Consider the following 22384-nt stretch of genomic DNA (forward strand, 5'->3'; position numbering starts at 1 on the left):
AGACTGTCTTTTCCTCCATTGTATATTTTTGTCTCCTTTGTTGTAGATTACTTGACCATATGAGCATGAGTTTATTTCTGGTCTCTATTCTATTCCATTGATCTATGTGGCTATTTCTGTGTCAGTACCATACTGTTTTGATTAATATAACTTTATAGTGTATCTTGAAATCTGAGACTGTGATACCTCCAGGTTTCTTCTTCTTTCTCAAGATTGCTTTGGCTATGTGGGGGTCCTTTGGTGGTACGAGCGCCTAAATACAACCCTACAATATATAAAACTAGTAGAAAAAATTGTAGAAAAAATAACTTGTAGTCTGGAGAATAGTTTCTGTGGCTCAGGAGTCTGGTCACCGTTTAGCTGGGTGCTCTGATCTGGGTCTCCCAAAACTGCAGTCGAGGTGTTGGCAAAGATGTGTTCTTATATGAAAGTTTGATAGAATCTACTTCCAAGCTCATTCATGTTGTTGGTGTAATTCATTTCCTGGCAGTTGTATGACTGAGGGCCCTGGGTTTTTTTCTGGTTTTTGCCTAAAGGCTGCCTTCAGCTCCCTTTTGATTAACTCAGATTCAACTGATTTGGGGCCTAAATTACATCTGAAAGATAGCTTTTGCCATATTGTGTTGAGTAGAAACAAGTCCTAGGTCATTTTTATAGTCAAGTGTTGGGCAGTATAAATGATAAGAGCACCAGGCATCGGGAATCATGGGGATTCCTTTGGATTCTGCCCACCACAAGTTATGTGGAAAAAGGATTAGACTCATTCTTTGAGAGCTGACTGTGACAAATGGGTGTTGACTATTGACTCTAACTAGTTAGGATCTGGTTACTACAAAGTGTAGTACTAACTATATAGTAATCACAACCATGGAGGCCAGATGTAGTGAAGAGGGAGTAATGAGGGCTGCAGCTTAATCCAGGCCCTCTTACTTAGACCATGAATAGAATTTTTTCAGGAGGAGAGTTAAGATGGTGGAGGAGTAGGGGACCCCTTTTTCAGCCGGTCCCCTGAGTTGAGCTGGATAGGTACCAGACCAGCAGGAACATCCATGGAATCAGCCTGAGACACAGGAAGATACATCTGGATCTCTACAAATGAACATCTCCAGTGCTGAGTATCGAGGTACGAAGCGCAGAGCCGTGAAACCGCGCACAGATATCGGAAGCTAAACAGAAGGGGGAGGGAGCCGCCATGTCAGGGCGCCGGGAAGCGGTAGCCACCTGCACAGGGGAGCAGACGGACCGCGGACCCGCACACTTGAGACAGCAGACTGAGACCGTGAGCTGGGGGCGCGCGCTACCAAGCATCTTACGGAACTCCGGAACTCTGATATGCTCACTGGGTCCAGACTGAGACCGGGAGCTCCCGGAGCATGCGCGGGGCAGCTGGCGGCTGGCGGGCCACCTGCACCGGGGAGCAGGCGGACTCGTGGTCAGCACCCGCGAGACACCAGACTGAGACTGGGAGCCCCGGGAGCCCGCTCAGGGCGGCTGATGACTGGCGGCTGGCGGGGTTGGAAACACAAAGGACAGAGACGCGCCGGCCCTGGAAGTGAGGGCTGGGACGCCAGGTGTGGGGCGCACAGCCTGGGATGCTGCAGGGTTGAGCAGCACCAACAGAAACAGTTAAAGTGGCCAGAACATCAGTGGAGAACGGTCCGTGATCCCTCTGTTCTGAGACAGAGGCTGAATTTCAGCCGCTGCTGCTCTGACTCTCAGAAGAGGCACAGCAGACCGCCAGGGAAAGCCGCCAGAGAACAAAAGCCCGGAAATACCAGCTCACAGGGTGCCCATCCCCATCCCCCCTCGCAGGGGACACGGAGATGCTACCCAAACAGGGTTTTCTGAGTACCAGCCGGCAGGCCCCTCCCCTAGAAGGCAGGCTGAAAAATCAAGAAGCCCACAACCCGGAGCGCCTGAGTGGCGCAGTCATTAAGCGCCTGTCTTCGGATTAGGGTGTGATCACAACGTTCCGGAAAGGAGTCCTTCATCAGGCTTCTCCGCCGGGAGCCTGCTTCTTTCTCTCTCACTCGCCTGCTTGGGTTCCCTTTCTTGCTGACTGTCTGTCTCTCTCTCTCAAATAAATAAATAAAATCTTTAAGGAAGAAGCCCACATCCCTAAGATCTCTATAAAACAAGGGCGCACGGCCTGGGTCCCAGTCAATTACTTGGGCTCTGGACAACCCCGCAATCTCTCCTCATCAGAATGACGAGAAGTAGAAGTCCCCCCAGCAAAGAAAAGATAATGAGTCTGTGGCCTCTGCCACAGAATTGATACATATGGATGTTTCCCAATTATCAGAAATGGAATTCAGAGCAACAATAGTCAAGATGATGAGTAGACTTGGGGCGCCTGGGTAAGAAAGCGTTGCTGAGAATATAGAATCCCTAAGGGCAGAAATGAGAGCGAATCTGACAGAAATTAAAAATTCTATGAGCCAAATGCAGTCAAAACTAGAGGCTCTGATGGCCAGGGTCACTGAGGCAAAGGAACGCTTTAACAAATTGGAGGATGGGTTAGTAGACGAAAAAACGAAAATAGAAGCTGGTCTTTAAAAAATCCACANAAAAAATCCACGCCCACGAATGTAGATTACGGGAGATTACTGACTCTATGAAACGATCCAATGTCAGAATCATCGGCATCCCTGAAGGGGTGGAGAAAAACAGAGGTCTAGAAGAGATATTTGAACAAATTGTAGCTGAAAACTTCCCTAATCTAGCAAGGGAAACAAGCATTCGTGTCCAAGAGGCAGAGAGGACCCCATCCAAGCTCAACCAGGACAAACCTACGCCACGGCATGTCATAGTGCAATTCGCAAATATTAGATCCAAGGATACAGTATTGAAAGCGGCCAGGGCAAAGAAATTTCTCACGTACCAAGGCAAAGGTATCAGGATTACGTCAGACCTGTCTACAGAGACCTGGAATGAGAGAAAGGCTTGGGGGGGCATTTTTAAAGCTCTTTCAGAGAAAAACATGCAGCCAAGGATCCTTTATCCAGCAAAGCTGTCATTCAGAATTGATGGAGAAATAAAGACGTTCCAAAATCGCCAATCATTAACCAATTTCGTAACCACGAAACCAGCCCTACAGGAGATATTAAGGGGGGCTCTATAAAGGTAAAAAGGCCCCAAGAGTGATACAGAGCGGGAAGTCACAACCGATACAAAGACTTTACTGGCAACATGGCATCATTAAAATCATATCTCTAAGTATGCAGTCTCAACGTGAATNGACTAGAAGCTGGTTCTTTGAGAGAATCCATAAAATTGATAGACCACTGGCAAAACTTGTCCAAAAACAAAGAGAAAGGACTGAGATTATTAAAATTATGACTGAAAAGGGAGAGGTCACGACCAGCACCATTGAAATTGCAAGGATTATTAGAAACTTTTATCAACAGCTATATGCCAAAAAACTAAACAATCTGGAAGAGATGGAGGCCTTCCTGGAAACCTATAAACTACCAAGACTGAAACAGGAAGAAATAGATTTCTTAAATAGGCCAATTAACTATGAAGAAATTGAGTCAGTGATAAACAACCTTCCAAATAATAAAACTCCAGGCCCAGACGGTTTTCCTGGGGAATTCTACCAAACATTCAAAGAAGAAATAATACCTATTCTCCTAAAGCTATTTCAAAAAATAGAAACAGAAGGAAAGCTACCAAACTCATTCTATGAGGCTAATATTACCTTGATCCCCAAACCAGGCAAAGACCCCCTCAAAAAGGAGAATTACAGACCGATTTCTCTAATGAATATGGATGCCAAAATCCTCAACAAGATCCTTGCTAATAGAATCCAACAGTACATTAAAAGGATTATCCATCATGACCAAGTGGGATTCATACCTGGGATGCAAGCATGGTTCAACACTCGCAAATCAATCAATGTGATACATCATATCAACAAGAAAAGACTCAAGAACCATATGATCCTCTCAATTGATGCAGAAAAAGCATTTGACAAAATACAGCATCCTTTCCTGATTAAAACCCTTCAGAGTGTAGGAATAGAGGGTACATTTCTCAATCTCATAAAAGCCATCTATGAAAAGCCTACTGCAAGCATTATTCTCAATGGGGAAAAGCTGGAAGCCTTTCCCTTAAGATCAGGAACACGACAAGGATGCCCACTCTCGCCACTATTATTCAACATAGTACTAGAAGTCCTTGCAACAGCAATCAGAAGACAAAAAGGGATCAAAGGTATCCAAATCGGCAAAGAAGAAGTCAAACTGTCTCTCTTTGCAGATGACATGATACTCTATATGGAAAACCCAAAGGAATCCACTCCCAAACTATTAGAAGTTATAGAACAATTCAGTAAGGTGGCAGGATACAAAATCAATGCCCAGAAATCAGTTGCATTTCTATACACGAATAACGAGACTGAAGAAAGAGAAATTAGGGAATCCATCCCATTTACAATAACACCAAAAACCATGCGTTACCTTGGAATTAACTTAACCAGAGACGTAAAGGACCTATATCCTAGAAACTATAGATCACTTTTGAAAGATATTGAGGAAGACATAAAAAGATGGAAAAATATTCCATGCTCATGGATTGGAAGAATTAACATAGTTAAAATGTCCATACTACCCAGAGCAATCTACACTTTCAATGCTATCCCGATCAAAATACCGAGGACATTTTTCAAAGAACTGGAACAAATAGTCCTTAAATTTGTATGGAACCAGAAAAGGCCCCGAATCTCCAAGGAACTGTTGAAAAGGAAAAACAAAGCTGGGGGCATCACAATGCCGGATTTCGAGCTGTACTACAAAGCTGTGATCACAAAGACAGCATGGTACTGGCACAAAAACAGACACATCGACCAATGGAACAGAATAGAGAACCCAGAAATGGACCCTCGGCTCTTTGGGCAACTAATCTTTGATAAAGCAGGAAAAAACATCCGGTGGAAAAAAGACAGTCTCTTCAATAAATGGTGCTGGGAAAATTGGACAGCTACATGCAAAAGAATGAAACTTGACCACTCTCTCACACCATACACAAAAATAAACTCCAAATGGATGAAAGACCTCAATGTGAGACAGGAATCCATCAAAATTCTAGAGGAGAACATAGGCAACAACTTCTATGACATCGGCCAGAGCAACCTTTTTCACGACACATCTCCAAAGGCAAGAGAAATAAAAGATAAAATGAACTTATGGGACTTTATCAGGATAAAGAGCTTCTGCACAGCCAAGGAAACAGTCAAAAAAACTAAGAGACAGCCCACGGAATGGGAGAATATATTTGCAAAGGACACCACAGATAAAGGACTGGTATCCAAGATCTACAAAGAACTTCTCAAACTCAATACACGAGAAACAAATAAACAAATCATAAAATGGGCAGAAGATATGAACAGACACTTTTCCAATGAAGACATACAAATGGCTAACAGACACATGAAAAAATGTTCAAAATCATTAGCCATCAGGGAAATTCAAATCAAAACCACACTGAGATACCACCTTACGCCAGTTAGAATGGCAAAGATAGACAAGGCAAGAAACAACAATTGTTGGAGAGGATGTGGAGAAAGGGGATCCCTCCTACATTGTTGGTGGGAATGCAAGTTGGTACAGCCACTCTGGAAAACAGTGTGGAGGTCCCTTAAAAAGTTAAAAATTGAACTACCCTATGACCCAGCCATTGCACTACTGGGTGTTTACCCCAAAGATACAGACGTAGTAAAGAGAAGGGCCATATGCACCCCAATGTTCATAGCTGCATTGTCCACAATAGCCAAATCATGGAAGGAGCCGAGATGCCCTTCAACAGATGACTGGATTAAGAAGCTGTGGTCCATATATACAATGGAATATTACTCAGCTATCAGAAAGAACGAATTCTCAACATTTGCTGCAACATGGATAGCACTGGAGGAGATAATGCTAAGTGAAATAAGTCAAGCAGAGAAGGACAATTATATGATTTCTCTCATCTCTGGAACATAAGAACTAGGATGATCGGTAGGGGAAGAAAGGGATAAAGAAGGGGGGTAATCAGAAGGGGGAATGAAACATGAGAGACTATGGACTATGAGAAACAAACTGAAGACTTCAGAGGGGAGGGGGGTGGGGGAATGGGATAGACTGGTGATGGGTAGTAAGGAGGGCATGTATTGTATGGTGCACTGTGTGTTATACGCAACTAATGAAGCATCAAACTTTGCATCGGAATCCGGGGATGTACTGTAACATAGTATAAAAGGAAAAAAAAGAATGTGAATGCCACTGAACAATTAAAGTGGTTAAAATGGTAAAAAAAAAAAAAAAAGAATTTTTTCATACCAGTCTCCCAATGTGCTGGCTCACTGTTGTTTTGGTTTCCTGCCTTCAAACATCCTCTTCTGGTTCCCTTTTCCTAAAGGAGAAAATCTAAGCTCCTTAGCTTTGCATGTAAGGTCCTTTATAACCTGTCATCATCCATTTTTCAGCTCTCCTTCATTATGCCGTGTTTTTGTACATCTTTTACCCTTTGCTTGAAATGTCATTTTCTCCTTTTACCTCAGTTTGTCCTCAGCCAGCTTTTATAGCCCAAATGTTGCTGAGGATTTCAATTAAAATTGTATCGTTCCCCTCAAGATATATTTTTTTAACTTTTCTCTTCCTTTCTTTTCACTCACCAGAATTGCACAAGGGATAGAGGTGGGTGGGAAAGAAGAGTAGAAAACCTTTTCTGGCCATACCTTGAATGACATTTATCTTGACTCTTATAGGAGAGGCTTTCTTACTCTATAATAGGAGGCAGCAAAATTTTTTTGTAAACACCAATTAGTAACTATTTTAGGATTTTCAGGCCAAGAGATAAAATCAAGGATCCTGTGTAGGTACTTACATAACAAGAGAGAAGAATTTCCACAGAGTTTTTACTGATAAAATTCAAAATACAATAATAATAATTGAGGGGCACTTGGGTGGCTCAGTCGGTTAAGTGACCAACTCTTGGTTTGGGCTCAAGTCATGATCTCAGAATTTTGAGATCGAGCCCTGTGTTGGTCTCCAGGCTGGGCGTGGAGCCTGCTTACGATTCTCTTGTGTGTATGTGCACGGGTGCAGGTTCACACGCACTCACTTAAAAAAATTAAAAAGTAATAATTGAGTACGTGTGTGTGTGTGTGTATAATTTGGATCCATGAAAGAGAAGAACTGAATGCTTTTTTGGGGGGTAATATTTTACTTAATTGAAGTTGCAAGCTAGTGTTGCCTATCACATTTGCAAAATCAGTTGCAAAAATTCATCTGTTAATATGGATTTGTAATGAGATTTTATGTATTTTATCTTTGAAATTTTTTTTTCACGTAGACGTTGCCAAGTACTGATACCAGTCCATAAGCATATGATTTTAATTGAGCATATTCATTGCTTGGAAGGCATTTATAGAATTCTGTTACAGTGTCTTCTTGCTATTTGCCTTTAGCATGGCATTACATTGCATATTAATCACATCAGGATAGGTGGAGCTCCTCAGTTGCACATTTAAATAGATTTTGAAATACGGAAATTGCCTTTAACTTGCAACGAGGTATTAAAACACTCCTGGGAATTTAGAAAATATGCCCCCTGTAAATTTGTGTGGGAATGTTCTTGCTTTTTTTTAAACTTTTGAAAGCATGCTGTTACATGTGATTCAAAGTAATATTGAATGTTCAAGGTAATAATCAGAATGACATTACTGCAGTGTAAGTTTCTTATAGGATCACTGTTTTGCCTTATAATTTTAGGTGGAATTCAGTAAGAAACAGTAAGTCCACAGCAAAAACTAATTTTCAAAGGCATTGAGGTAAAGGTGATTCTTCTTGTTCAGAAAAATTCAATGTTAGCCCTGAGCTTAAAAGAATCATAATAAAACTATTGTCATCAAGACATTAAACTGATGGCTAAGTCTATGAACCAAAAAAGTTTGCTGTTGACACTGCTGGTTCAAGAATATATAATAGATTGAGATATTTACCCCTGAATACCTGCTGATGAATAGTACAGCGAGTAACCATAGGCTTTTTTTTTTATTATGTTCAGTTAGCCACTGTATAGTACATCTTTAATTTTTGATGTAGTGTTCAATGATTAGTTAGTTACGTATAACACCCAGTGCTCATCACAACCGTAGCCTTTTAACACCTTAGGTTTTCATTAGCTTTGTAAATTTGTCCAGCTGTTTTTCTTCTGTTCCACACATATTTTTACTCCATCGCTTGTAGGAGATTTCCCTTGATTGTACTGAATTAGTGTCTTAGCAACTCATTTGAAAATCTTCTTACCTGTAGTTGTTTCATGCAGACTATTCATAAGGGCTTCATTTTTCAGTAACTTCAAAGTTAGTATTGATGCCCTGATAAACAAAAACAGCTGAAGTGTACTGATGACTTATGTCAACTCATCAAAAGGCAAGGAACAGAACTCCAAATCATTGCCTTGTTGTTTGACTATTGTTGCTTCCATTGTTTTTTATTTATTTATTCATTTATTTAATTTTTAATTTTTTATTATGTTAGTCACCATACAGTACATCATTAGTTTTTGATGTAATGTTCCATGATTCATTATTTGCGTATGATACCCAGTACTCCATGCCATACATGCCCTCCTTAATACCTGTCACTGGCCTACCCCAATCTCCCACCCCCATCCCCTCTGAAACCCTCAGTTTGTTTCCCAGAGTCCATAGTCTCTCGTGGTTCATTCCCCCTTCTGTTTACCCCCCCTTCATTCTTCCCTTCCTTTTACCGATCTCCCTGCTATATTATGTTCCATAAATGAGTGAAACCATATGATAATTGTCTTTCTCTGCTTGACTTACTTCACTTAGCATATCTTCTTAATCCAGTCATCTGTTGAAGGGGATCTCATCTTTTCCCACAATTTAGCTATTGTGGACAATGCTGCTATGAACATTGTGGTGCATATGGCCCTTCTCTTCACTACATCTATATTTTTGGGGTAAATACCCAGTAGTGCAATTGCTGGATCATAGGGTAGTTCTATTTTTAACTTTTTGAGGAACCTCCACACTGTTTTCCAAAGTGGCTGTACCAACTTACATTCCCACCAACAGTGTAAGAGGGTTCCCCTTTCTCCACATTCTCTCCAACATTTCTTGTTTCTTGCCTTGTCAATTTTTGCCATTCTAACTGGCGTAAGGTGGTATCTCAGTGTGGTTTTGATTTGAATTTCCTTGATGGCTAATGATTTTGAACATTTTTTCATGTGTCTGTTAGCCATTTGTATGTCTTCATTGGAAAAATGTCTGTTCATATCTTCTGCCCATTTTTTGATTTGATTGTTTGTTTCTCGTGTATTGAGTTTGAGAAGTTCTTTATAGATCCATTGTTATCAATTCTTCAAGAAATTGTTCTTGCCAAGGGGTAGTCTTTATTTAAATAAGTTTATTTTCTCTGGACACATTTCTTCAGTTGCTGTGATCAAGCACAGTTTAATTAATTCCAGGTTGGCCAACAGATTTTCTTGCTAGCTAGTAAATCAGCCACTTGGAAACTTATTTTGGTTGCAGTCTCATTTTCACTTTTCCTTTTTGTGAAGAAATTCTACTTTGACGAGATATTCCATGTAAAATGTTTGCAGTTTTTCTGACACTTTCCTGCAAGTTGGCAATAGTATGATGAGTTCTTAGTCTGGTAGTATCCAAATAAGTTGTTTTTCTTTAGCATAGCCATAGGGTCATTGCATAATGAACACAGTGCTTTGCCATGTAATTGACAGTAAAATAATCCACTCTCTACTGTGCCTTAAAACTGCAGCGTTCATCTTGTTGTTCTATTTTATTTTATTTTTTAAAAGATTTTATTTATTTATTCATGAGAGACGGGGGGCGGCAAAGGGAGAAGCAGGCTCCCCTTTGAGCAAAGAGCCTGATGCAGGGCTCAATCCCAGGACCCTGGGATCATTACCTGAGCCAAAGGCAGATGCTCAACCAACTGAGCCATCCAGGCGCCCTCCCCCCCCTTTTTTTAAACTGCAGCATTCAAGGTCCACTCTTCTTGTTTTGACGTGTTGGGAGTGTGTGTGTGTCAATGTCATGGTACGACAATACACATGGCACTCAAAATGCTGTTGAATTATGATTGTGCCACTGTGCTTTGTAGTGTGCCAAGCCACAGGGCAAAGCAGTGAGAGAGCTGCATACAGTTCTACTGTGGCTACTCAGCTCTACCATTGTAGTGTTAAAGCAGTCATCTGTAATATGGGATCAAGTGAGTGTGGCAATGTGTCAATTAAACTTTTTATTTATGGACACAAATGTGAATTTGATATAATTTAACATTATGAAATATTATTATTTTGATTTTTCCAGCTATTTAAAAGTCTCAAAACTGTTCTTGTGGACCCCACACAAATAAGTGGTAGACTGAACTTGGCCTGTGGTCATAGTTTACCAACTCCTACTCTAGGGAGGAAACAGGGAGAATGGGTGCTAATTTAACTCGTTCTGATACAAAATCTAGTATCAGTCATTTTTAGCCTTAAATCTTTGTAGTTAATCATGCCACGTTACTGCTTTTTTAAGTGGGAAGAAATAAAAGGAGGCAGGGGCGCCTGGGTGGCACAGCGGTTAAGCGTCTGCCTTCGGCTCAGGGCGTGATCCCGGCGTTATGGGATCGAGCCCCACATCAGGCTCCTCTGCTATGAGCCTGCTTCTTCCTCTCCCACTCCCCCTGCTTGTGTTCCCTCTCTCGCTGGCTGTCTCTATCTCTGTCGAATAAATAAATAAAAATCTTTAAAAAAAAAAAAAAGAAATAAAAGGAGGCAATGCAAGACAGTTGTAGTTAAATGGTAACTTGTCTATGAAAGTCATGTGAGTACTTGGCTTCTGGATGAACAATAGTCATGTTGGAATAAATATTCATTTGCCCATCTTTTTGTTCTTTAATTACATTATTAGATTAAAAGATTTAGGAAAAGTTAAATACAGCATTCAAGAAGATATCTAGAAACTTAAGAAAATATTTAGAATACTTAAATACAAAAAAAGGTATTTATGGATTAAGTTTATAAATTACTATGTTATTCTAGTCTAGTTACATTTTTCCATTTTGAAAAAAATTAATTGGTTTTTAACTGATCTCCTAAATCTGTTTTATGAGAGAAAACATGGTAATGTGGTTCTTTGAAAAAAATTAAGTGAACTTAAAAGCGTGTTTTTATCCTAAAAAATGCATCCATTGAAATAGTTATCATGATTGTACTTTTAAAAATACACATATATACATACACGTGTGCATGCAAGCACATGCACACAGACACACTGTTTTCCAGCGTGAAAACATTAAAGGACCAATTTTTTATGACAGGAAAGTTGAGTCAGAAACCTCTTTCAGGGGCGCCTGGGTGGCGCAGTCGTTAAGCATCTGCCTTTGGCTCAGGGCGTGATCCTGGCGTTCTGGGATCAAGCCCCACATCAGGCTTCTCCGCTAGGAGCCTGCTTCTTCCTCTCCCACTCCTCCTGCTTGTGTTCCCTCTCTCACTGGTTGTCTTTCTCCGTCAAATAAATAAATAAAATCTTAAAAAAAAAAAACCTCTTTCGGTATTCAGCTATGGGTATTTAAAGTTAAAATAACCATAGGATGTATGAGAGAAGTACTTAAAATACTGCAAGATGACCAAGGATAGAATATACTTGAGTCATTCCTTTCAACTCCAAGGGTGAACTGGCAAAAATCTCCACTCATCCCTCCTTTTCAGGTATAGTTAACTTCAAGACGAGCCGTCACACACTGTAAGTTCTGTCACTTATTTGGGTTCATAAGAATGATGCAGTAAAGTCTGTTGTTGGTGCCTGAGGGAGCAACAGGAAATCGTTTAAAGAATAGACTTTGGAAGCAGGGGATTCGAATCTTCAGTCCACCATTTACAGGTTTAGTAAAACCTCTCTTAGCTGCAGTTTCTTCATTTATAAAATGAGATACAATATCACCTTATATCGTTTTTGTGAGGAGTAGAAATAGCATGTAAAAAGGATCTGGCAGAGTAGAATTCAGTAAATGATAGCAGTATTAATTTAATGTATTCCCATTGTGTCAGTTTTCGTACTGTGGTAGGCATCTGCAGTAGATAGAAGTGATGGTCACAAGTCAAACACTAGGGACTAAATTGCTTATGGAGACATATTCCTGCTATCAGTCCTTCTGATGCCCATACCTGGCAATATATGATTTCAGAATGTCATTTCCGCCATGTAAAGTTTTAAGAATGGGCTATCCATTATCTACTTTGCCTTTGTGTGGTGGTAGTATGTGCTTCAGAAGTGTTACAGAATATGCCCTTATTGTTTAAGGCTATTCTAGATTGTTTCCATTTCTTACAACCATATAGAACAGGAAATTTTGTTAATACTTTAGTGGAGATACATACTTTAGTTTTTCTATAAGTAAATCAGATATGGTGACCAATACTTAGTCTGTTCTATTTAAAATCTTAGTCTTGCTATAAATATGCTGAACTTGTGTTTTTCCCAGACCTTTACTATTGCAATTTTACTATTATGAAAAAGCTGAGTGAAATTTCACTATTGTTTATGTTCAGTTCAACAAACATTTATTGGCCGTGTGCCAAGCACTGTGCCAGGTGCTGAGACTAAGATGATGAATAAGGCTTAATATCTGCTTTCACCTTGCTTACCTATGGGGAAGTGAGAAGGAAAGATAGACATATAAGTATAAATATGAGGACAGTGTGATAAGTGCCATTATATTATGCAAAGAGAGGGGTTCCAAATAATAATTATGTTAAGGTATGAATAAATGTCATGGTGACCGATCAGTAATTCAGATGTTTTACATGTGTAATAATTTGTGTCATGACTTAACTGGGGTTTCTTTTTTCATTTTAAAACACATGCTGTTCTAGGTGGTTACATTTCCAAACACTGAAAAAAGTCCTGTTATTCTTATTTTTTCATTGTTCTTTAAGAATAGATAATGTTCTTTTGACACCTGTGTGAGTTCTTTTTTAGTGAAAATCCTCTCAAGATGAATAAAAATCTGGACTTCTGTGTCAATTTCTTTTTCATTATGGTTAAATGGAATTCTGATCAGCCTGTGGTCTAGGTTTCACAGTTACCAGCCTTGGTTGATGAGATGAAATCAGTGCATTTTTGTGAAGATGGATTTTGCTTCTGTGGAAGTGAGGTTGTAGGTGCCATAAGACCTTCACTTGAGGTATACTGACTTCAGAAAAGCTCAGCCGTGCTAGATAGTCAGTAATGCTAGGTCATGATATTTATCCATTTTTATTTTTTTCTTCTAAGAAATGTATTTTTTGAAATACATTTGCCTTGAATTTACATCGACAAGATTTATTCTTTTATCATTAGCATCTGTAGAGTTTCTGTTGCACGCTATATTTTTAATCATTGAGCAGGTATCAGAAATATCTCAGTAGTAATTATTGCTTTCTTTGCAGTGGTGGTTCTGTGTATAATTTGTATACAGATGAAGATGAAGAAATTGAGCCTTCTCCTTCTGGGCAACAGATAATTGAAAATTCAATAACTATGAATAAGATGAAGCTGCTGAAGGCTAAGATGGAGAACATGAATCTCAGCAAAAAGGTGAAGCTGTTGGCATTTGGCCAGGCTCTTCTCTAGTTTGTCCCTGCAGGGCTTACAACACTGAGGTCTGTTGGTAATTATGAAAACAAATTATTTATAAAATATTGTTCATTTCAAGTTTCTGGCCTCAGTTATTTATTGAGATATTAAAAGTGATGAATTGGTTTTTTTTTTTTTAGGCCACCAATACATCTGTGATATACTGCACTTAAAATAATTCATTGTTTTTTTTTTGTTTTTTTTTTTTTTTAAAGATTTTATTTATTCGACAGAGATAGAGACAGCCAGCGAGAAAGGGAACACAAGCAGGGGGAGAGGGAGAGGAAGAAGCAGGCTCATAGCATAGGAGCCTGATGTGGGGCTCGATCCCATAATGCCGGGATCACGCCCTGAGCCGAAGGCAGACGCTTAACCGCTGTGCCACCCAGGCGCCCCTAATTCATTGTTTTTTAAAAATTTCATAGCCCTAGTGCTAAGAAGGATAATAAAAAAATAGTCTAATCTTAATCTTGCAATAATTACTTTAGAAATGCTCGTTAATATTTGCTTATTATAGATATCTCCTCTATTTGGGCTTTGGTAAGGAATATACCTATGTTTAGCTTTACTAGATATTGTCAGTTTTCCAAAGTGATTCCAAAGTAATTGAACCAACTTACATTCTGTCCAGTAGTGAATGAGAGGGGTTTTCACATAGTCTTAACCAGCATTTGGTATGATCCTTCTTTTTTATTTTCGTCATTTCTGGTTGATGTGTAGTGGTCTGACATTGTAGTTTGAATTTGTATTCCTCTCACTGATAAGGTTGAGCACCGTTCCCATGTTTATTGGGTATTTGGATATTCCTTTTTATAAAATGCGTGTTCAGATCTCTTGGACATTTTTCTCTTCAGTGGTATGTTTTTTGCTTATTGATTTTTTTTATCTTTATATATTCTGGATATAAATCCTTTATCACACATATACACACACACCACTACTCTGTTACTTTGCTTTTCACTCTATTAATAGCTAATCCCTTTTTCTTTCTTGAAGTATAATATATACATATAATAAGGTCCAGAGATCCTTAATATACAGCTTCATGAATTTTTACACTTATATACACTCATGTAGGTACAACCCAGATTAAAATAGGACCAGGTTTCCTTATAACCTTTCCCTACTCCCAGAAATAACTATTGTTCTTACACTTGTCACCATAAATTAGTTTTACCAGTTGTTGAACTTTGTGTAAATAAATATCCCCTTTCTTTTGTTTGTTTTTTTTGGTCTGGTTTCTTTTGCCCAACATCATACTTTTGTAAATCATCCATGTTGTGGGTATCAGTTCATTCTTTTTTACTGCTATATACTATTCCATTGTATGACTATTCTTCAGTTTGTTTCTCTCCTTTTGATAGGTTGGGTTGTTTGTAGTGTTTGGCTTTCATCAGCAAAGATGCTTTCAATATTCTTATACGTGTTTTTGGTGGACATATGCACTCTTTTCTTTGGGGCATAAGCCTAGGAATGGACTTGTCATAGGGTAGGTTTATGTGTAGCTTTAGTCACTATGCCAAACAGTTTTGCAAAAGCTCTGTAATTGTTCCTTTCTCATTTAGGTTTACAATCCATCTAAAAAAAAACTTTTTAAAAAAAATGTAATGTAAAGTAGGGTAAAGATAATTTCTTCAAAGTGGAGAACAATTGACCTAGCTCTATTGAAAAAAATCTCTTTCCCCACAGTCCAAATGTTTATGCATCTAATAACAGAACTTCAAAATACACAAAGCAAAAGCTACAAAGAGAAATCGACAAATCCACTTATTTTAGAAGAATTCTACACTCACACTCTCAAAAAATTGATAGAAAAGCTAGCGAATCATAGAGGATGTAAGAAGACTTGAATAACACTATCAACCTACTTGTTCTAATTGACATTTACAGAATGTTTCACTTGAAAACAGCAGAATATACATTCTTGTTAAGTGCAATTAGAATATTTACTAAGATAAACCATATTGTGTGCTATCAAACAAGTCCTAGTAAATTTGAAAAGATTCAAATCATACAAAAAAGCTCTCTTATCATAATGGGGTAAAGTTAGGAATCAATAACAGATATCTGGAAAGTCCAATATGTTGGAAATAGCACACTTCTAAGTAATCAATGGGTCAAAGAAATCCAAAGAGAAATTAAAAATCATTTTGCATGGAACAAAAATATTCTGATAATGTGAATTACTTTTTTTAATATGAAATAATTCTTACATTCTTAGAATGAACCACTCTTGGTTGTGATGAATTTTCCTTTTTATATCTTTATATTTCATTTGTTAATATTGTATTTAGGACTTTTGTTTATCAGAGAAATTGGTCTGTAATTTTTTTCTAACATACAGCAAAATTGAAAGAATTTTACAATGAGCATCTGTTTATCTACCACCTAGATTTTATAATTAACATTTTTTATAAAATTGTTTTTAGGGACGCCTGGGTGGCTCAGTCAGTTAAGCATCTGCCTTCAGCTCAGGTCATGATGCCAGGATCCTGGGATCAAGTCCCACATCGGGCTCCTTACTCAGCGGGGAGCCTGCTTCTCCCTCTGCCTGCCACTCCTTTTGCTCATGCTCTCTCTCTCTGGCAAATAAATAAATAAAGTCTTTTAAAAAAAAGTTTAAAAATTGTTTTTAGTTGTTGTAAAATATACATAGAATTTACTATCTTAATCATTTTTAAGTTTACATGTTGTTCAGTAGCATTAAGTACATTCATAGTATTGCACCGTCAATCTTTAGAACTTTTTCATTGTGCAGACTGAAACTCTGTAGTCATTAAACAATTCCCAATTTCCTGCTCCCCCTTGCAGTCCCTGGCAACCACAATTCTGCTCTCTGTTTCTATAAATTTGACTCTCTAGATACCTTGTATAAAGTGGAATCATACAGGTTTTTTTGATTTTGTTTTATGAATGACTTATTTCATTTAGCAATGTCTTCATAGTTCATCCATGTTGTAGCATATGTCACAATTTCCATATTTTTTTTAAAGATTTTATTTATTTATTTATTTATTTGACAGAGACAGCTAGCGAGAGAGGGAACACAAGCAGGGGGAGTGGGAGAGGAAGAAGCAGGCTCCCAGCAGAGGAGCCTGATGCGGGGCTCGATCCCAGAATGCCGGGATCATGCCCTGAGCCAAAGGCAGACGCTTAACAACTGAGCCACCCAGGCGCCCCAATTTCCATATTTTTAAGGTTTAAGTAATATTCCGTTATTTACCTGTGTATCTGTCAGTGGAGACTTGTGTTGCTTCCACCTTTTGGCTGTTGTGAAGAATGCTGCTATCAACATGGGTATATAAATATCTCTTTGAGAGCAATCTTTTGAATATATACCCAGAATATCAAGATCATATGGTAATTCTGTTGTTAATTTTTTGAGGAATTGCCATATTGTTTTCTACAGCAGTTGTGTGTACCATCTTACAATCTACTGGTGGTACAGAGAGTTTCCAGTTTTTCCATATCCTCACCAACACTTGCTATTTTGTTATTTTTTAAAGAGTAGTCATCCTGATTGGTGTGAGGTGATATCTCATTGCAGGTTTGATTTGCATTTTTTAAAGATTAGTGATGTTGAGCATCTTTTCATGTGCTTGTTGACCATTTGTATATCTTCTTTGGAGAAATGTCTATTCAAGTCTTTCGCCCATTTTTGAATTAGGTTGTTTTTGTTGTTGAGGTTTAAGAGTTCTTTAGAAATATATTCTGGATATTAAATTCTTAGGAGGTATATGATTGCAAATATTTTCTCCTATAGGTTGCCTTTTTACTTTGATGGTAGTGTCCTTTGATACACCAAAGTTTCAAATTTTGATGTAGTCCAGTTTATCTATTTTTACTTTTGTTGTCTATACTTTTTTTCAGATCCAAAAAAATCATTGCCAAATCCAATGTCATAAAGCCTTTCCTTCTGTTTTCTCTGGAAAGTTTTATAATTTTAGGTCTTAAATTTTGATCTTTGGTACATTTTAGGTTAATTTTTGTATGTGGTATAAGGTAAGACTCCAACTTCATTCTTTTGTATGTGGATATCTGATTTTCCCTGTTGTGTTTGTTGAAGAAACTGTCCTTTCCCCCTTTGTTGAAAGTCATTTGACCATTTTTGTGAGGGTTTATTTCTGGGCTGTCTACTCTGTTCCATTGGTCGATATGTCTGTCTTTATGCCAGTACCACACCTTTATTTTTTTATTGAAATATAATTGACATACAATATCCTATTAATTTTAGGTGTACATCATAATGATTCAGTGTTTTTATATATTATGAAATGATCCCCAGAATAAGTATACTTACCATCTATCACCACACAAAGTTATTACAATATTATTAACTGTATTTCCTATGCTGTGTATTACATCACCATGACTTACTTCTTCTATGACTGGAAGTTTGTATCTTTTAATCCTCTTCACCTGTTTTGTCCCGTGCCAACCCCTCCCCATCCTGGTAACCAGCAGTTTGTTTCCTGTATCTGTGAGTTTGTCTCCATTTGTTTTTGTTTGATTGTTTTGTTTTTTAGATTCCACATATATGTGAAATCATGTGGTATTTGTCTCTCTGTGTCTGACTTATTCCACTTAGCATAATACCTTCAAGGTCTATACATGTTGTCATAAATGGCAAAATTTTTTTTTTTTTTTTTTTTTTTTTTTTGGCTAATACCCAGGAAGTCAATACCCAGAAGTAGAATTTTGGTATATTGTATGGTAGTTCTATTTTTAATTCTTTTTAAAGATTTATTTATTTGCTTGAGGGAGAGCATGAGTGGAGGGAGGGGCAGGGGGAAAAGGAGAGAGAATCCTCAAGCAACCCCCCTGCTGAGTGTAGAACCCAATGGGGGGCTCGATTCCAGGACCCCAAGATCATGACCTGAGCCAAAATCAAGAGTGAGACACTAAGCTGACTGAGTCACCCAGGCTCCCCTATTTTTAAGTTTTTGAGGAACCTCCATACTGTTTTCCAGAATGGCTATACCAGCAGACCCACCAAATGTATGAGGGTTCCTTTTTCTCTATATCCTTGCTAATACTTGTTATTTTAATTTTTCTGGTAATAGCCAATTTGACAGATGTGAAGTGATATCTCACTGTAGTTTGGATTTGCATTTCCCCAATGATTAGTGTTATTGAGGATCTTCTCATGTACCCGTTGGCCATCTGTATATCTTCTTTGGAAAAGTGTCTGTTCAGGTCCTCTGCCTATGTTTTAATCTGGTTGGTTAGTTGGTTGTTTGATATTAAGTTGTGTAAGTTCTTAACATATTTTGGGTTTTAACCCCTTATTGGAGATATGATTTGTAAATATCTTTCCCCATTCAGTAGGTTGCCTTTTTGTTTTGTTGATGATTCCTTCATTGTGCAAAGGTTTTTTAGTTTGATATGATCCCATTTGTTTATTTTAGCTTTTGTTGCCCTTGCCTAAGGAGACTGACCCCCCAAAATATTACTAAGATCATTGTAAAAGAGCTCATTGCCTGTGTTTTCTTCTAGGAGTTTTATAGTTTCAGGTCTTACATTCAAGTCTTTAATCCATTTTTAATTAATTAATTTATTTTTAAAGATTTTATTTACTTGGGGCACCTGGGTGGCTCAGTCGTTAAGCGTCTGCCTTCAGCTCAGGGCGTGATCCTAGAGTCCTGGGATCAAGTCCCATATCGGGCTCCTCCGCTGGGAGCCTGCCTCTTCCTCTCCCACTCCCCTGCTTGTGTTTCCTCTCTCGCTGGCTGTCTCTCTGTCAAATAAATAAATAAAATCTTAAAGAAAAAAAGATTTAATTTACTTATTTGTGTGAGAGAGAAGGAGCACAAGCAGGGGGAGCAGCAGGCAGAGGGAGAAACAGGCTCCTCGCCCAGTAAAGAGCCCGATGTGGGACTCAATCCCAGGACCCTGGGATCACGACCTGAGCCAAAGGCAGACACTTACTGGCTGAGCCACCCAGGCGTCCCCATTTTAAATTTATTTTTGTATTTGGTGTAAGGTACTGGTTTAGTTTCATTCTTTTGAGTACCACATACTTTTGATTACTGTTGCTTTGTAATAAGTTTGAAATCAGGAAGTGAGAAACCTACAATTTTGTTCTTTGTTAACATCGTTTTGGCTGTTTGGAGTTCCCTGAGGTTCCATGTGAGTTTTAGGATGGATGATTCTGTTTTTGAAAAAAATGTAATTGGGATTTTGATAGAGATTACATTAAATCTTTATATTACTTTTTACTCATAGCTTATTTAGAAGTGGCCTCCTTAGTTTCCAAACATGTGGAATATTCATACCTTTTTGTTATTGATTTGTAGTTTAATTTCACTGTGGTCAGAGAACATACTCTTAATGATTTCAAGCCTTTGAAATTAGTTAAGGTTTGATTTGCGAGGAAGTATATTGGTATATGCCACTTGTGCACTTGAAAAGACTATGTAATGAGTCGCTATATGTAATATTCTATATGTATTAATTAGATCGTTTATTGTGTTGTTCAGGTCTTCTGTATCCTTTCTGATTTTTTTGTACGGGGTCTGTTTTCTGTCCATTTTTGAAAGAGGTTTATTTAAAAAGTGTCCCTATTTTGTTATAGATTTGTGTTTTTCCTTTTAGATGTTTATTTTTATTTTACATATTTTGAAACTGTCACTTGCTCTAATACAAATTTGTGTGATATCTGAGGAATTGTAGTATCTGTCTTGTAGTTTAACATTTATATTGTTATAAAATGTTTTTCTTTGTCTCTGGTAATGCAGTTACCCTAAAATCTACTTTGTCTACTATTAACATAGGTATGCTAGCTTTCTTTTGGTTTGTGTTTCTATTGTATATTCTTTCTGTCCTTTACTTTCAATCTCTTTGTGTCCCTATATTTAGGATTTGTCTTTTCTGACTGGTTTATGGTTGGCTTTATTATTTTTTTACCTTATTTTTTATTGAAGTGTAGTTGACACACAGTGTATTATCTTTTTAATCTAAACTGACAAATATGTCTTTTATTTTACTTAAATTTAGTGTAATTACTGCTATATTTGGATTTTAATCATCTTTGCTTTCTGTTTAACCAGCTGTTTTATATTTCTTTTGCTCTCCTTGTTGCCCTTTTTTGGATTAGTCTGTTTTTTTCCTTATTGGTTTTTTGTTCTGCATTACTTTGTTGGGTATTCATCCTTACACTGGTTTTTCAGGTGATTACCCTGAAGATTATAATGTGCATCCTTGACTGCTAAAGTCCAATAAAAATGATGTTTACCACTTTCCCGTTAATGACAGAATTCTAGAACTCTAACTCCACTTACATATCCAAACATCTTTTGTGTCATTGTTGTCATACATTTTAATTTTACAGAAATTTTGAACCTCTCCAATTGTTTTATATTGCCAGTATTTTTATTTATATTTACCCACATATTAACCTTTTCTGTTGCTCTTTATTCTTTTCTGCAATTATGTGCTTCCTTCAAGGATTATTTTCTTCCGTCTGAATAATTTCTTTTAGTATTTCTTTTCATTTAGGGTTTCTAACAATGGATTCTTTCAGCATTTGTCTGAAAACTTACTTATTTTACCTTTTGTATTTTGAAAAATGTTCAGTCTTTCAGGAATGTTATAGGACAATTAAGTTTGCCATCTTATATGGGTGGGTTCATGGCACCCTAAAACAATTACAGGAACATCACAGATCACTGATCACCATAATAAATATAATAATGAAAAAGTTTAAAATATTGTGAGAATCATCAGAATGCGACACAGAGACATAAAGTGAGCAAATGCTGTTGGAAAAATGGCTTTGATAGACTTCCTTGATGCAGGGTTGCCACAAACCTTCAATCTGTAAAGAAGTTAATTATCTGCAAAGTTCAGTAAAGCAAAGTATAATAAAACGAGGTAGGCCTATAATTTTTAATTACCCAAAGGAATATTAACAGTTGTGTGTAGACAAAAGTGAGGATTTTGTGTGCGAAGTAAGTTTCTTATTTCAAGAGCACCTTCTTTTCTTGGTGTAGTGAAATGCAGTTTTTTTAAATCAATAGTACTCTTTCATTGGAGGGTTTGGGTTGTTGTGTTTTCTGATTTGGTGACTCCCTTTTGTGTCTATGGATCCTAACTTTTATTTTCTTGCTGCCTTCTTTACCTTCACTATCAAGTTGTTAATGGAGAACTTTCAATTTACTCCTTCTTCCCCCAGAAGTCATGTCTTCCTGAAGCTGTCTCCTTAGGTCCTGAACAGTTTCAAGTCACTTGCTTTTGGTTTCCTAGTAGCTTGTGTTTTAATATCTTAGACCTTGGGATGCCTGGGTGGTTCAGTCGGTTAAGCATCTGCCTTTGGCTCAGGTCATGATCCCAGGGTGCTGGGATCGAGTCCCATGTTGGGCTCTGTGCTCAGCGGGGAGCCTGCTTCTCCCTCTGCCTGCTGCTCCCTTGTTCGTGCTCTCTCTGTTCCTCCCTCTCTCTCTCTGACAAATAAGTAAATAAATAAACATTAATATCCTAGATCTTAAACCTCTTTTCAGTATTTTCATAATGAAGTGGGATTTTCTCTTTTAAGGGTTTATTTTATCTTTGTTCTATCAGCCTTAGGTTATTTAACACCTCTCTTTTTCTTCCTTTCTTCTTTTCTTTCCTCTCGCCCTCTCTTTCCCTCCCTCTTCTCTCCCTTTCTCCCTCCCTCCCTCCCTCTCTGTCTTACCCCCTTCCTTCCTTCCTCTCTGGCTCAACACTTTTTCTTGTCTCTCACCACAGGCATAAGCTTTGCATATGAGTCTC

General features: G+C 38.0%; 1 protein-coding gene across 3 annotated transcripts in view; it reads left to right on the forward strand.

Moving 5' to 3' along the window:
- ZFAND4 (zinc finger AN1-type containing 4) overlaps positions 1-22384 on the forward strand; it is an 82525-nt gene that overhangs the window by 47913 nt on the left and 12228 nt on the right. For all 3 annotated transcript variants that reach the window (XM_019806994.2, XM_011233624.3, XM_011233626.3), the window contains one exon: positions 13447-13594. In XM_019806994.2, coding sequence (XP_019662553.2) covers positions 13447-13594 — 148 coding nt within the window. The remainder of the gene's footprint in view (positions 1-13446; positions 13595-22384) is intronic.

Source organism: Ailuropoda melanoleuca, chromosome 6 (assembly GCF_002007445.2).
Source record: "Ailuropoda melanoleuca isolate Jingjing chromosome 6, ASM200744v2, whole genome shotgun sequence".
Classification (NCBI taxonomy): domain Eukaryota; kingdom Metazoa; phylum Chordata; class Mammalia; order Carnivora; family Ursidae; genus Ailuropoda; species Ailuropoda melanoleuca.